The sequence below is a fragment of the Protopterus annectens genome, chromosome 2.part1, assembly GCF_019279795.1.
Source record: "Protopterus annectens isolate FY-2018-M chromosome 2.part1, PAN1.0, whole genome shotgun sequence".
Lineage (NCBI taxonomy): Eukaryota > Metazoa > Chordata > Ceratodontiformes > Protopteridae > Protopterus > Protopterus annectens.
The window spans coordinates 722,888,339-722,905,205 of record NC_056729.1 but is presented as its reverse complement, the minus strand read 5'-3'; the positions used below and the strand labels follow the sequence as shown (position 1 = coordinate 722,905,205).

General features: G+C 40.0%; 1 protein-coding gene across 3 annotated transcripts in view; it reads right to left on the bottom strand.

Moving 5' to 3' along the window:
- CTSO (cathepsin O) overlaps positions 1-16,867 on the bottom strand; it is a 466,290-nt gene that overhangs the window by 432,890 nt on the left and 16,533 nt on the right. For all 3 annotated transcript variants that reach the window (XM_044062445.1, XM_044062444.1, XM_044062446.1), the window contains exon 2: positions 3,463-3,568. In XM_044062445.1, coding sequence (XP_043918380.1) covers positions 3,463-3,568 — 106 coding nt within the window. The remainder of the gene's footprint in view (positions 1-3,462; positions 3,569-16,867) is intronic.

Sequence of the window (16,867 nt, the reverse complement as noted above, 5' to 3'; positions counted from 1 at the left end):
TTCAAGCATCAACATACTCAGAGAGCCCAATGGCAGCTTCTACTGTCATGGTGCCCCATGCACATAAGAAGTGTCTTGGTACAACATGCACAGATGAGATAAATCACATGGACGCCACGATAAAGCTGTCCAGGACTTGCAAGATACATGTAAAAAGATGGCCTATTTCAGTTTGTTAGTTCACTGGAAGACCTTTCACCTTGAACAATCCAGATGTGTCCGTAAGTGGGTAGATGAACAGCACCATGAGGGAGTGACAGCCTGCAGAATGTTGCCAAACTGGGGGTTCCATTTGCATATCAATATTGTTGACGTCACAGCTAAGCTTCTCTGCCCATTTCCCTTTCAGAGTTTCTTTCCCGAAGATTATTCACCTGCCTTTTCTGCTAGAAATAAGGCAGTGGTCTGGTATATTAAGAGTACAGGAACGCATTCCTACTCTCTCTGCATAAAGGACACAAGAGAGTGGGACTTGGCTATTAAGAGTGGATGTTTCCTTTCTGTAGTACATATTCCAGAGGAGGTCTGTCTGCAGACAAACTGGACTTCTCATCTTTTGACATCATAAGGGTGAGACCCTTGAGCTTGTCTGTGTCATTGAAGAGATCCTAGCAATGGGGGGGGGGCAAATGATTTGAGACCTTTTTTCTTCTCAGAGCTATGGCAATTTTTTTTTACGTATTATAGCATCCACTGGTCAGACTTAGGATGCTGTAGTGAAACCATGGCCGCAGGATCTTCTCTACAAGTTTCCCCCACTTCTTCTGATAATGAAGACTCCTTTAACAGATGAGACTCCACAAAGTAACAGTGATCATCACAGTACTCTTCTGGCTCAGACAGGTTTACTTTCCCACTCTGCAGTCCTTCCTTCTACACACTGCACACTGCTTACAGGATATCTCCAAAGTGGGGAAACTTGACCCACTTATCTGGGAAGACTCACCTGGATCTCCATACTTCCAAGCTCACAGCTTGGGCTCAACAACACAGACAGCCAGATATGTGTGCCCCTCTAACAGGTTATGTTCACTACATTCTCCTTAGAAATATTGTTGTATGTATACTTGTGAGTGCTAAGGTTTTTTTTTTTTTTTTTTTTTTTTTTTTTTTAAGGAGTGACAGATGCAGTAGATTCTGATGCTCGTTAAACCCAGCACAAATGTTACAATGAATGAGTGTCATGAGTGCACACACTTTGTATGCTTATCAACAAAGAACTTGTTGCCAAGAGATACACTTGGCATCAAGGAAAGAAATAATGAAAGAAGGGGGCTCAGAGCCTAGGCCCATAGAGAGAAAATAAGAAAACAGACCAATAATCAGGAAGCTCTTAGCCCAAAAGAATACCTTAAGAAAGACGGACATAAATGGATTAACCTCACTAGAATTAGAAAATCCTTGTTTTTTGCAGATGCACTTCTTTGATATGAATTCCATATTTTCACCTTCCTTAAACTGGCTGTCCAATATTCAAATTCTAAGAGTCCCACAACTGGTGGGTTGGGAGTGGGATTTCATTACCCTTAAAAAATTTGACAAACTGCCAACAAGCTATATTCTTTTCACCATAAACAGATTCCCACAAACAGAACACATCAAGCAAATAGTTTTACTCAGAATTCTGCCTCCACTCATTTGCCTTGTGGGGTCCCCATCTCCATCACCCCTTTTCTTCCCCATTTTTGCACACGGCAACAGGCTGTCATATCAACATTGACCATTGTCTAGAGTGTATATTCCCACTGCTGGGTGCTAGCACTGCCACAGATGACCTTTATCTCTCACAGATACAGATGTATGCATGCATCTATAACCAATTTAGAGTGCCCAATCCACCTACTTCATGTCTTTAGAATGTGGAAGGAAACTGCAGCACCTGGAGAAAACCCAAGTGAACGCATGGGGGACATGCAGAAGGCAACCCGGAAGAGAATCAAACCACAGAACCTCTTGCGGTGAGATGACAATGCTATTGACTGCATCTCTGTGGAGGTAAGGAGGAACTAGTGGTGAGGTGGAGATAAAAAAAATGAAGGAGTTGCCCGGGGGCTGGGAACGAAGACAAACATGGATTAGTTCATTAAAGAAATAAAAACATCCTGAGGAATGTTTGCCTGGAATTTTAATGAATATTGCTGATATACCGACATTAGTCTAGTTCTCTTCTCAATTTAAACTATGTAAATAGGACATACAAAGTCAAACAGCATTTCACTTACAACACCAAGGGTGTTGCTTACAAGGCAAACAGCCTTTCACTTACAACACCAAGGGTGTTGCTAACATGGCCAGATGAGATGGCTGTGACAGCGTCTATGTGAGGAACACCATGTGGAAACTGTCACAATAAATCTGTGAACACATATATGACACAAAAGCAAGGAATGCAAATAATGCTCTACATGTAAACACTCAACTCTTTTAGACGCTTCAGGTAGGGCCACTTATCAAGTCCTTGAAAGCAGAGAACTGCGCTGACAGATTACACTAAACACTGGGCAGCTCCCAGAATTTAATGATATTAGCTTGAAAAGTGCATTAAGCATTAGACGAATTTATGTGATTTTATAAAGCACATTATGCAGTTAATTGTCACTTTTAAGTGGCTGATGCACGTATTTTATATGATATCACTACATCTGGTTGTTAAGGTGGAGGTTATACTTGCTATGTGTTCTGATGAAATCTCCTATACACTGAAACTGAAGTGCTATAGTAATTAATCAATCAATTTTGTTAATAAAGAGATTTGAGTGTTTCTTGAGTTAGTTGAGTTCAGTTTCTTCAACAATTTGGGACTTAGCTTGCCTGTTTTTTCTTTTTGTGCACAGACCCCTATAATAGTACCGCTAACCGTTCTTGTTTTTAACATCAAGAATGTTTGGGATGGGAACCATTTGTCAAGATGCTTGTTGAACTCAAGAGATCCATGGAGCCCTGTTTGAAAGTCACTAATGTATAGTATAAAAATAAATATAGACAGTTGCATCACTCTGAGAAAAAAATACTCAAGAACAGGACATGAGGACATTTTTTTTTTCCTGGGGGGGTGGAGGCCACAATATCTGAGCAAATCACGTAAACCAGGCAGCGCTACCAGGTCAGTCTTGTAAAGAGAAAAAATAGACTTTACCCAGTCAGCAAATTAAAAAAAGGCAGAAGGCAGAACAAATCTAACAGTCAAATGAAACAGCAGTGATTTGATAAATACCCAGAAAACACAAACGTGGATGGACTGTGACAGAATTCAAATCTATGTGGAAAGAGAGGCGGCTGCTTTACTAGTTTATCACGGTTGCACTGGCTAGGTTTTGTTTTCCCTAATGAGAGCTTATACAAAAATGAAGTCAATGCTGTGATAATACTGTATTTATGACTTACAGGATGACAATTACTTCCCTATAAATGTTAGTTTCTCTGTACACTACCAAGTAAACAAAATGGGGCATAATCACTTACTTCTGAACTCTTCAGAAGACAAATCCGAAAACTGATTTATTCCATATGTAGCTGTATTAGTGGCATTTGATGATGAGCTCAAGAAATGATGCCTTCTTAAAGACTCCTGAAAAAAAGACAAACACAAACTTCTGTAAGTATAATGGAGAAGCGTATGCATTATTTAGCAATTTGTATATATACGCCATGAAAGTGCATTTCAGTACCAGTTCTCCTCAGATTAAGATACATAATTTGACTTTCCAAAACAGCAAGATAAGAACATTTTTCATTTTCTTTACAGTTGCACATCTGTTTATGAAGAAGCATAAATACCCACCTGCCAAATACTAGGCAGCATCATTAAATTTTAAACCCGAGAAGGTAAATATTTACAAAAAATGACACTGCATTAGTAACACAACTACACTAAGAGCGGAGCATTAGGGTCAACTTTTTTGCACTTCAATCTGGACCATGGTGTATAACCACGACGTATATAAAATATTATAAGAACTAGATGGATCAAGGGAAAAAAATACTTGTGCATAAACTTCACACAAGCCTAAGTGAGAGAGGAATTCTGTAGGTTTGTAAGGTTATGAGAAGCAAACAGCAGTGCGCCCTTTGGAATAGCACATGCAACATTAATCAAAATCCCACTATTATGCCAACCTGAAATGCAAAATGTATACAGGAAAAGTGAAGAGAAAGCATATGACAGGGTGCCTAGAGAGGAGTTGTGGTATTGTATGAGGAAGTCAGGAGTGGCAGAGAAGTATGTAAGAGTGGTACAGGATATGTGCAAGGGTAGTGTCACAGCAGTGAGATCTGCAGTAGGAGTGACAGATACGTTTAAGGTTGGGTGGGATTACATCAAGGATCAGCTCTGAGCCCTTTCTTATTTGCACTGGTGATGGACAGGTTGACAGACGAGATCAGACAGGAGCCCCGTGGACTATGATGTTTGCAGATGACATTGTGATATGTAGTGAGAGTAGGGAACAAGTTGAGGAGACCCTGGAGAGGTGGAGATATGCTCTAGAGAGAGGAGAGGAAGGAAGGTCAGCCAGACTAAGACGGAATATATGTGTGTGAATGAAAGAGAGGATAGAGGAATGGTGAGGATGCAGGGAGTAGAGTTGGCAAAGGTGGAGGAGTTTAAATACTTGGGATCAACAGTTCAGAATAATGGCGAGTGTGGAAGAGAGGTGAAGAAGACAGTACAGGCAGGGTGGAGTGGGTGATTTGTGACAGACGAGTACCAGTAAGAGTGAAAGGGAAGTCTACAAAAGGGTAGTGAGACCAGCTATGTTATATGGGTTGGAGACAGTGGCATTGACAAAAAGGCAGGAGTCAGAGCTGGATGTGGCAGAAATAAAGATGTTAAGATTTGCACTGGGTGTGACGAGGGTAGACAGGATTAGGAATAAGTATATTAGAGGGTCAGCCCAGGTTGGACAGTTTGGAGACAAAGCCAGAGAGGTGAGATTGCGTTGGTTTGGACATGTGCTGAGGAGGGATGCTGGGTATATTGGGAAAAGGATGCTAAAGATGAAGCTGCCAGGTAAGAGGAGAAGAGGAAGGCCTAAGATAAGGTTTATGGATGTGGTTAGAAAGGACATGCAGGTGACTGGTGTGACAGAGCAAGATGTAGAGGACAGGAAGAAATGGTAACAGGTGTTCAGCTGTGGTGACCCCTAATCGGGAAAAGCCGAAAGAAGAAGATACAGGAAATGTGAATGAAGCATGAAAGTGTATTGCAAATATTTGCAGTTTTGAACTAAGGGGAATAAAACTCTTAATTGCTGTTAAATTTCCTTTTAAAACTGTAAGACAATGGACCAAACACAGGGGATGCTGGAACAGCCAATATTTTGTAGCCATGTTTTTTTTCATCAAATTGCTATGGTGTCCATATTTTTGACCTTCTACCTGCCTCTATTCATGGCTTTTACAGGTTTTCAGTTCAAACTCACTATGACTTACTCAAACCACAGTGGTTACTTTTATACCCGAGGATTCAGACAGAACCCACCTCTGGCTGTAAGAGCTCCATCAGAAAGGGGCTGTTTACATGACTATGGAATTTGTGATTCAGGGACATGTCAGCCATAATGAGGATAGATCTCATTATCAGCTAACTTCCATGTCTCTTCAGTGGAAATAAGTAGCTTCCTGCTGTAGTTAATACTGGCATCTCGTGCATTCTTTTGGCACAGGTGCCCACCCCACACTACACAGACACACACATACTCTGTCCCAGAATTCACAAAATGTCCCCAGTTTTTCTCTTTACGGTTTTGTCCCTGCCATCACAAATCAGGCATCTTTACAGTCAATCAGTAAATGCTGGGCATTAGAGTTTAATTCTTCTTCTTCTTAGTGTCTGTAAAGTACATTGTAATGCTAGACCTGGTGCTCTATCAATTATACGAGTCCAACTAATAATTTAAATATATTCTCTGGTATCTTCTAGTGTTACTACCAGCTTTGTCTAGAACCTCCCCCCATGGCACCCACCCATCCCTCTCAACTGTCTACCCCTGATTTCATAGGATGCTAATGTTGTTGCCACTTACAGGTGCAACATTTCATGAATTAAGATCAAATACATACTTTTGTAAAAAAAAAAAAAAAAAATCCCTTGCTACACGTACTGATCACTTAGCCTAGGGGGTTAAGGCCATTGCTTTCTGTGTACTTTCACATTATTGTTCATACGTACTAAGGTGTCTACCCTTGTGGGCCACTTTGAGCCTAGCCGATTTCCCTGGCTTTATCCATCCCATAGTCGATAATTATATATCACTCCTAATAAGAACAAATGGGATCATACCATGCCATGGGATAAAGCATTTAGGAGCTGTCTCTTTCCATCAGAAGTACAGGGAGTAGTCCCGAGATAAATTTTCTGTTTTCTATCCACTGATCTAAGTTGCTCTTGAAAATGGACAGGAATGAACTTTGTTTTATGGGAAAGAGTCTGTTCCACAGCAGCAGTATTCTCTGTGAACTATACCTCTCCCTCTAAACCGTTCTGTTGCAGAAGATGTTTAGATCCCTAGACAGAGTATTTCTGATGCCATCTGACTTGCTGATGTGCAGTAAATCCATTAGTAATGGGTTGGAGGATGCCTTGTATACCAGATACAGTTTACCTCTTAGCAATCTGTAGGTACAGAGTACAGCGACAGGGTTTTTGAGTCACTCAATTTAGGACACGGTGTTTAGACTTTGTATCCTTTAAGTAAGACATCTCTGTGGATGTTACAGTTGTTGCATATCACTGGACAGATACATGCCAAAGGAGACAATATATTCAATGACTGACCTAATGAGGGCGGAGTAAAGATGGGGGGGGGGGCAAGGAAATCCCTTGATCTAGACGCAATCCCTTTGTTTATAAGCTGTACAATAAAAAAGGACTTTCTTACAATAACAGACATGTCAGTCAAATGTTAGGTCACTGTCCACATAAGTTTCCCAAATCCCAAACAATTGAGTCAACTCTTACGGAAGAGTTGTCAATGTGGTACTTCCCAGGGGTACAGGGCTTCCCAAAGGATACAATAATGCATTTTTTTGGTACTTCGTTTCAGACCATGATTTTGACAGCAGTTATTTGAGACTAACCTTCCTGCAAGATGACCAAGTCATCTAGGGATTCAACTGTTGCTCCTAGCTTAAAATCATCTGCAAATGTAGCCTGCTAGAGCCCTTTTTACTGGCTTTTACTTCAGAAAACCAGATGCCAAACCAGATGCCAAACAGAAGCAAGTCTCAGCACAGAACCCTGCCTGAGTGAGAAATTGTATCAAAAGCTTTAGCCAGGGCGAGGTATGCAGTTTTGCCTTCATCCATTGCTTTGGTGACAAAAATCCACCAAGATGAGTGGGCATGACCTGCTCTTGACAAATCCAAACTGAGATGGGTCCAGTGGTTGGAGGAGGTTCCTTATGTCCTGATGATCATGCTTCACACTATTTAGAATGCATCCAGGGAAACTGTCAGGAAAAATCAATGCAGTATTTTAAGCTTTTGACAGCACTTTTAGGACTTGATCTTGTGTGATAGCTGGAGGTGAGCCAGATTCAGGTATAGCTTGAGGCACATACACAGGGGCTAGAGGGTTATAGTTACAGCTAAATTTATCAGCCAGTAGGTTTACTAACATCTTCAGCCTCAGTGTAGGTAACATCTTTCATCATCAGCTCAGTGCACTGCTGCATTGTGCTTTTGAAATTGCAAACTTATTTAAAAAATTGACAGTCTTTGGCTTGGGTAGCTATTTTAGCCTCAAACTTGACTTTGGTGGAGTTTACTAAGCTCCTGGGCTGTTTGTTTATTTCAGTGTTCACTCATTACACCCTAGTGATGCCTCCAGGTGTCAAATATTGCTTGCTCATATTTGCATTTATAATTCCAAACCAAGCTACATACAAAGTAATAAAATATCCCATCTTAAAAATTACACAATAGCATTGACATTTAACTTCTGTCTAGTGCAAGTAAAACTATTAATCGCTGTTCTTATAACACTTATTTATATGGTTATAAAATGTCGTGTTTGTCTAAATATCAACAACCTAGCAGCACAGGCAGAGCATCTTAGCCTTATAAGAAAACTCTCAGCTGGATGAACAGATTTTTGCTGAAAGTAGGTGTATAACTTAAGGGGCTGTGGGGATATTTTAAGTTGTTTACAAAATATTCTCTACTCATCTCTTAACTATATAGCTCAAATTACAAAGATTGAGATACAGAACATAGAAGAAGGGAAAAACAAGTAGCATTTCTCAGCAGGTGGCACTAAACTGTTCTGTCACTACCATCCTTACCATCACACTCACTGTCTCAGTAATCCTACACTTTAACCTTTCTCTCTCTACATCCCGCAAATCTCCTTTTAAATCCTGCAAATCTAACTACATACCATACTTACTTCACCTTCTAACAAAAAGAATTCCACCTCATATCCTATATAGACTTCTATTTTACTCACTTAAGCTGTGTTATCTCTGTAATTGTATGTAATCTTGTATTAAAGTTAAAATACAAAACTGTTCTGTAATAGCATGTAATGTGTTTACACAACTGTTAATTAGTTAAAATGTTTGCGATTTGTGTGGAGATTTTCTCCCCGAGCCACTGCTGAAAATGGATTTCTGATGCAGGCGGACTTTCCCAGTCAACAAATGTCAATAAATAAGAAATAAATAATAAATATTATAAACGTAGAAGACAATCTTTTTGACAGCCATCACTTCGACTAGGCAGGTCTCTGAACTCCAAGCTTTGTTGGTTCTGCCCCCTTACTTGGTATTTCACAAGGATAGGGTTTCTTTAAGACCTAATCCTTCCTTTATGCCAAAGGTTGCTTCGGTTGTCAACCTCAACCAGTCCATTGAGCTGCCTGTATTTTTCCCTGAATTCTCTAACAGGGCAGAATTTAAGTTTCATCAGCTAGATGTTCACAGACAATTGCGTTTCTATTTACATAGAACTAAAGATATTAGGAAATCGGATCAACTCTGTCTCGTTCTCAAGACGATAGAATTGGGGCTCCAGTTTCTAAAGTAACTCTATCCAGATGGATTTCTAGTTGCATTTCCCTCATTTATACTTCAAATGGCAAGGAATTACCCTTTAAAGTGAAGGCTCATTCTACACGATTGGTGTCTACCTCTACTTCTTTTCAGGCTAGGATGTCTATGGATTTGTGCTGCAGCCACATGGGCATCGCCTCACACTTATTAGTCACTACAAATTGGACCAGATATCTAGAGGCAGATCTTCCTTTGGTTCCACAGTGCTCAGGAGTATTTTCCAATGAGCCACCCAAGGCTTAGGTGCTAGGGACGCTGTCCCAAAGGTAAGAATGTAGGCGAGATTGGACTACATAACATCAAAAAGTTATGTACTCACCATAACGTTCGATGTATGTAGTTCATCTCGCCTCACATTCTTACTAACCCACCCACCTACCCCCTCCTGAGGGACCTAGAGGTATAGTCTCTGGTTTCAGTATCCTTTTTGGTTGGGTTGGTTCTTCCTGTCTGTGCGTGTGTCTGTCTATCTGAGCTTGCAGCAAACAAGATCTGGGATGGGCGTGTTGCAGTATGGGATACCTCTTAGCCACAAGCCAACTGAAGACTTCGAGCTAGAGTATGGCCAAGTCGGTGCCAAGGTTCGGCTCCGAACCCAAGGGTAAGAATGCTGATGAGATTGGACTACATAACATCATTTGTTTGAAATTTGAGGACATACATTTGATTTTATCAAAAAACTTAGGCTCTGCCCATTGGAAGTTGCAGTGCAAGCTTCCAGAGCTCCACTGGAGTGAATGAGTTAAGGGCTCTAATATTCTAGAAATTATTCCTATTACTTTTGGTCAAACTTGTTTTCCTTTTATTATAAAGCATGTTGATATGATGGCTCCACCACATAGGTTTGTTTCTGGGGTTTGCCTTATACTTGTTCCTGTGGGGTACAGCTGTATCTAAGCAGCTGTTTAAATGCTGATATAGTATGTCAGTGTACATTTCTGCATATTCAGTGGAGTTAATTTGGTTTGGTGGAGAATTAAAGCTTGCTAATGTATCACTTAGGAGTAGCTAGTTTGCCTTAAAGAAATTTCTACAAGTACCATGAGTGGAAGGGGCATCTGGCTTCAATTTTATTTTGAGGGCGGCTGCTTTATGGTCAGACCTAACAAGTGATGAAGATATGCAAAGGATAGTGCAGGATGCTCCCATATTAATAAGGACAAGATCTAAGATGTTATTGCCCCAATGGGTACTCTGACTAATTGCACCAGGGCATCTCTAGTGACTAAGTCCAGGAATATCTGTGCTTGTGCACTAGTGGTAGTGTAGGTTTCCCAGTTTACAGCTGGAAATTTCAAATCTCCTAGAAACATGGTAATGGGTTTAAAGCAGAGTTATTCTAGTTCCTGTAGACAGGCGTTGTAGGTTTATTTTGTCATAGAGGGAGTTCTACAGTCAACTAATATAGGGTACAGGACTTTTCTGATAATTATTTGGATAAGAAGAAGCTCAAGTGCATTATGCTGCTTTACCAGCCTTGATGCGAGTCTCTTCTGGATGTAGAGCGATACACCTCCACCTTTTTCACCCCTCCTGCACAGTAGCTGGTCTCTGCACTTTTTCCCCCTTCCTGCATAGTAGCTGTCTATACGGATCTATATTACAACATCGAACTAAAACAAGTCTGAACGTTACAATGTTGAACCCTAAAGTCCAAAATTGGAAAATAGCGAAGCCACGGCACATTGGAAAAAAAAAAATCGCTGTTCTGTGCTTTCGGTTTTGTTTCGTTTCGGACACAAGGGTTCGATATTACAAAGATCGAACTTTTGTAAGTTCGACGTTGTGATATAGACCCAGTCTACACATGTGGAAGGCATTGGAGCCCTGCACAGAGTGCTCTCCACTTTGATAAACCGTGTCTCAGTCACTACACAGACGTCAATGTCTTCCAGGGTGAGCAGAGCTTGTAGGGAGGGAGTTTCTTGTTCAGGCTCCAAGCATTGATCAGTAACACCTTAATAATTTTCCTCTGCTTGTTTTGTTATGTCTTGCCATTGAAGAGTTGCTTGCTGATGCCAGACTTATGCTCCCAAAGTCCTTCACTTCCAGAAGAGTCAAACCAGTGTGTAACTTCTTCACATTTCTGATTAAGGTCATATGTCATCATTACTTCTCTCACCAATAGAGAAAGCAGGGTTGCCATAACACAACAGTGGCCAGAGTCTTATTTAAGCTTTCTCCTATCTCCTCTGATAATGCATTTATTACACAGAATTATTCTAAATATATATCGTATTTTGGTAGAGATAAATTGTTTTCCTTTTCTCTAACTTCATCTTCTTCCCTCTCTGTGACTCTTCAGGGAGAACTTTTATGACTTTCCCATAAGGGAGGACACATTTGGAGCTTTATATCCATACATTTTATTGCTGGACTCTTCCATTTCCATTGTTAGCTAGATCACACTGACTCCGCAGCAGAGCTGTGCCTAAAATGTATTCTTTTTAAGAGTTCCCATACATAAGGTATACAAAATAAGTGGAATAACTTTTCTTATTGGAAATAGAGGATAGCGTAGATATATTTTCAGTTGTAATTTCACATATATTACAGTCTCTTTCAGAAATCTTCAACTCGGGCCTCAGTTATTTTACAGATAAGGTGCATTCCATTTTTGATGGTGGCTGAGATTCATTCTCCCTGCTTTTATTTTGTTGTACAAGGCATTTTGAAAGGTACTTCTCTTATTTTTACCTTCCCTGTGGGAGCGGTTTCCACTTTGGGACATTTAATTTATGTTGGAGAAGCTAACTGTTTTTTTTTTTTTTTTTGAACCAGCAGCTTTACTAGAACCTGTATATATGTTTTGGTATGCTATCACATCTGCCAAAGTTATTTCTGAATCATGCAGTTTGTTTAGTAAAAGAAATACATTTTTCTTTCATAAGGAAAGCTTACAACTTGTTACTGAACCCAGTTTAAATCAGTCTGCCCATCTGCCAGTCTTCTAGTTATACAATATGTGTCCTTACTCTGTGGATGTACTTAGATGGCTGAAGTACTTCTGTTTGTATATTTTGCCAGTCGACAACAAAAGTTACTAAATAGTACTTTTCTTTATGGCTTTTCAGTCTCCTTATTAAATGTATGCTGCACCAAGTAAGGAAAATTATTGCAGTGCTCATTGGACACAAGAATTTTTTTATACATAACTTTTTTTCTCTGTAGTGCAATGTGGAAAACATCTATGATGTGGCTGTATGAAAAGTGCTAAATACCTTTGCAAAGCATTATAAACTGGACATGATTTCCAGGTCCAAATCTTGTTTGAGAGCTACAGGTACTGTGCTGCAGCCAGCAGACATGGTTAGATAGATATACTGTTGCAGCTAGATCTCCTCACCATCAGATATGAAAATCATTGGTACTTGCATTAATGACAGATCTCTTAGTACTGGCCATTCTGTGGTGAACACCCCTTCCCTTCAGCTTCAGTTGATGTCTGCTTTGGCATTTAGGATCCTACAGAAAATGTGTGTTTTTGGAGCTTTTGCTCACTGCAGAATTGGAGAAAGGTAGTATTGTACTGCGGGCTGGGGAGGAGGGAGTATTTCACTGTAGTTGGATTTTTTCCCAGACCTTTTGTTAGGCTAAATCCGCCTATCTTTGACTTCATTATCTGCTCTCAGTACTTGATGAATTCCAGCCATTGAATAAACTTTATCTACAACTGGTATCAGTGCATTGGCTGAAGGTGTAGTGACCAACTTCTTGTGCAATTGTCCAATACAACAAAAAGGTATTCATTTGATGGCAACATTTTGTAATTAAAGATCATGTGCTACCAGTAGGGGCTAAGAGCCCTTTCCCTTTACTCACGGTCACAGACTCTTGAAGGGTGACCTGTACCTTTCTTGCCATTTAGTTAGAAACCCTATTGTACTTTACCTTCTGTGTTTCTGCCAGTTTAAAAGCTCTGCAAACACCAGAACCAAGAACCTAAATCTTCACTAACAGATAAATAAATATCCCATTAGCTGCAGACATGCCATATTTGACTTTCTGGCCTTGTCAGTGCAACACAATTATACTGTTTGGCTGTACTTTAGAGAAAGCAGTTATGTTTACGTTATGTTTATAACATCTTCCAAGCCTTTGGCTTCTGTGTTTCTCTCTGTGCTGTACTGACAAAATCAGAAAAAATTCCCGGCATGTCCACAGCTAGTGAGGTTTTGCTTTATTGTCCTGAGTACATCATAAAGACTTAAAAACAAAACTAACAAAATCATGGGCATTCAGAAGCAATGTACACTGGTATGTACTTAATGGAGTCATTTGCATATATTCCATGGGCCTCCACTACAGAAAGTTTAAGGTATTACACAATGAAGGCTTTAGCTTGTATGGGTCTTTCTGCAGCTTTTATTGAATGATTTTCTGTGTGATCTTTTACCATTTGGTTTAGTTATCTGGGACATTTTGCAGGCACCCTATTGTTTAAGGACATCAGGCTCGATTTTAAGCTCTGCGTTTCTAAAGTATAGTCAGATAACCTTCATGCTGTACTGAAGAGATCAGCAAAAAGATGGCATCTCAATAGCTAATAGAGGCTGGGTTTATTGACCTGAATGTACCCTCAAAGACCAAGTAAAAAGTAACAGGCAGTCAGATGGTGTTGAGCTGAAACAATGGTATGGCTGTAAGGGGTCATCTGCACACATCCCATGATCCTCCACTACAGGACATTTAATGTATTACACAATGAAGACTGCAGCTTGGCTGGGGCATTTTTGTATGACTTAAAGCGATCAAAAGAAAGCATTGTCCAATGCTTACAGTCAAAGTTATTCCTTCCGAGAGAAATGTTAACTGCTTTCCCTTACTAAATGAAAACCAATGGTTCTGGCATATAAAGCTAGATGAAATAAATTCCAAACTGGTTTTATAGAATGCATCACTAAGAAGAAACTGATTCTTTAAAACTGGTTACTTATTAGCACCAGATGTATTCTAAAGATCAGCTGTTCGGGTAGTTGAAGGTTTGAAAGACGTAAATATAACTGAAGAATGACTATGATAACGTCAAACATAAAATAAATTAAGTCAAATACTTGCACATTTAAAATAAATAAAATAAAAGTAAAAAGTCTGGAATAAATGGGCTGTATTGTAACAAAGGGACTGACTCAAACATTTTGCAGACAACTGGCAAGCAAACATTAGAGAGGATTGTAGGTATGCTAACTGTACCTCTGACAAAGACGTTGGAACAAGATACAGTTTGAAAGTGGAGTTATGAATGTTGGTTTGGATGGAATAGAACAAGTACTATAAAACTGTGCCATGTACAGTTTATACTTTAACAGCAATTCCCAGGAAGAGATGTTAACATTCCTTGCACCAGGTCATCTGTAGAACAGAGTGGCACAAAATTGTTTCAGTGTGTACAAGATGTGTGTGTTACACAGATTATTATTTTACATTCTCTGAAATGATTGACAAGCACAAGAAGTGCATGTGTGACTGCTGCAGTGAGGTTTATATTCTCAAGACAGGGGTACTTTATATTGCCATATCGAACAACAGTCTGCATTACAGAAGTCAGGTATTCAAAAGATGTGCCTGTGAATGGAAATTCAGACATAATGGTGTCTGTTCCACACTATATACAGCCTAAAGCGTGAAAAAATTTCTTGAGATTCAGGAGATGTAGCAGTACTGTTGAAGATTATCGTATTATACTCTTACGGGACCCAGTGACTTATTGACTCACTGTTAATAAACAGAAGCCAAGCAGAACATTTCCTACTTCATCAAGGTTATTAAAGCCTAAAATTCAGCCCTATATTAAAGAAATGTGGAAAGAAACAAACTGCAGAAAATGCCAGAATGTACAGGCTAGAGACAATATAAGAAGCCATGGGAAAGTTTACAGTCTGAAGCTGAAATATTTTGGAAAGTGGCTGAACAAAGGTCCTTAGTTATTTGTGGAGAAGATGGAAGGCTGTACAGGAGGAATCACAGACATTTCAGTAAGATAATATGCCCATGTTCAATGAGGGGAAAAAAACAGAACTGCAGCAACCAGTTACAGCTTCTCAGTTTATCTAAGACAAGCTGTGGAATGGGAACTGTTCTGAAAGGAAGATCAGATATGCAGCCAAAAAGAGCCCTGTTGACTATCTAGATACAAAGACCATTGAAGAGACCTGGCAGTTATATGGATAGAATGTAGGGTAGGTTTTTGTGATGCGAATGGGAGACAGAGTCTGTGAGTGCGATACGGTGTGTGTAGGAGGGCCGTTATCTCAACATTCTGCTAGATTAACTAGCAAATCCTGCAACAGTTATGTAGAAGAGGGATACTAGACACCACAGATAACATTATAAAGCATGCCTTAAAGTCACTTAGTTCTGAAGCTTGAAAGACATGGGAAATGGGGAGCATCTCTAAAGCATTCCTTAAAGTCACCTATAATAAACAAACAAACAAAAAAAAAGTTATGCAGTACAAAAGACTTGGGACAGGGAGAACACTACACACCAGGAATACTTGATATTATACCATGACCCCCCCAAAACGTGCACGCTGATTGGCCAGCGTGCCCGTTGTAAATCGAGTTATACTAATGGAAAAAGGTCCGGTCGCCCGGACTTTCCATTAGTATAACTCATTTTTTTTAAAACACTGTCTCGCTATGTTAAATGGGTTTAACATAGCGAGACAGTGTTTTAAAAAAAAGCAATGGAGAAAGCAAGATCTCCGTTGCTTTTTTTTAGTGTCTCGCTATGTTAAATGAGTTTAACATAGCGAGACAGTTTTAAAATAAGCAACGGAGATCTTGCTTTCTCCGTTGCTTTTGCCCACAGCTCTGATGTACTGCGCGATCAGAACTGCCGCGGATGCCAGACATCTGCGGAAGGGCAGTAAACAGGCATTATACTATGCCATTATTTAAGAAAAGTAATAGTTTCTTTTCTTAAATAATGTCATGGTATAATAGCAATAACCCACTTCTGGGTGTGGGTAATGCTAAATTTACCCACGGTTGGCTTTGTTTGGTCCCTCGGGCTTCGCCCTCGGGACCAAACCACGCCAACCGTGGGTAAATTTAGCATTACCCACACCCAGGCGTGGGTTATTGCTATACAGTGTACCTTAAAGGCACCAAAAGATTCAAACCCTGCACTCCTAGCACACAGAGGACATATTAATCCCCTGCACCACCACTGGACAAAAGGGATATTGTAAAATATTGCCTGTGTTAAACAGGCTAAAAGCCCATTGATACAACTGCTTAATATTTAATTTACTGATTCTGCTTGCACTGATTTTAGTATCACATTAGCTTAAAGCTAAATATCACAAAGATTAAAGAAGACTCTATGGCCACTGTTATATTATGGCAACCTTGCTTTCTCTAGTGGTAAGAGAAGTAATGATGGCATATGACCTTAATCAGAAATGTGAAAAAGTTGCACACTGGTTTGACTCTTCTGGAAGTGAAGGACTTTGGGACCATAAGTGTCGGATCAGGAAGCAACTCTAGACAGCTAGTTTTCCCAGGACAGTGTGTGGTTACCTAGAAATGTCTTAACTGACTTACTGTCAAGCTCTCATATCCTTCATGTACAAGTGACATGAATGTGTCCATCACACAACAGCCATGTTAAAGACCTTAACTGAGAACAGAGCCAAGCTCACTTCCAAAATACTGACATGCAGTTGAGACTCCAGGGGGTATCCAGGTCCACAGACATGGGTCCTCTAAAATGCCCCACCCAACTGTAACGGCAGATGCATCTACCAGACAATCCAATGTAAAGGAAAGACCTCATGACAAAGTCAACTTTACTAATCCAGCAGCTACTGT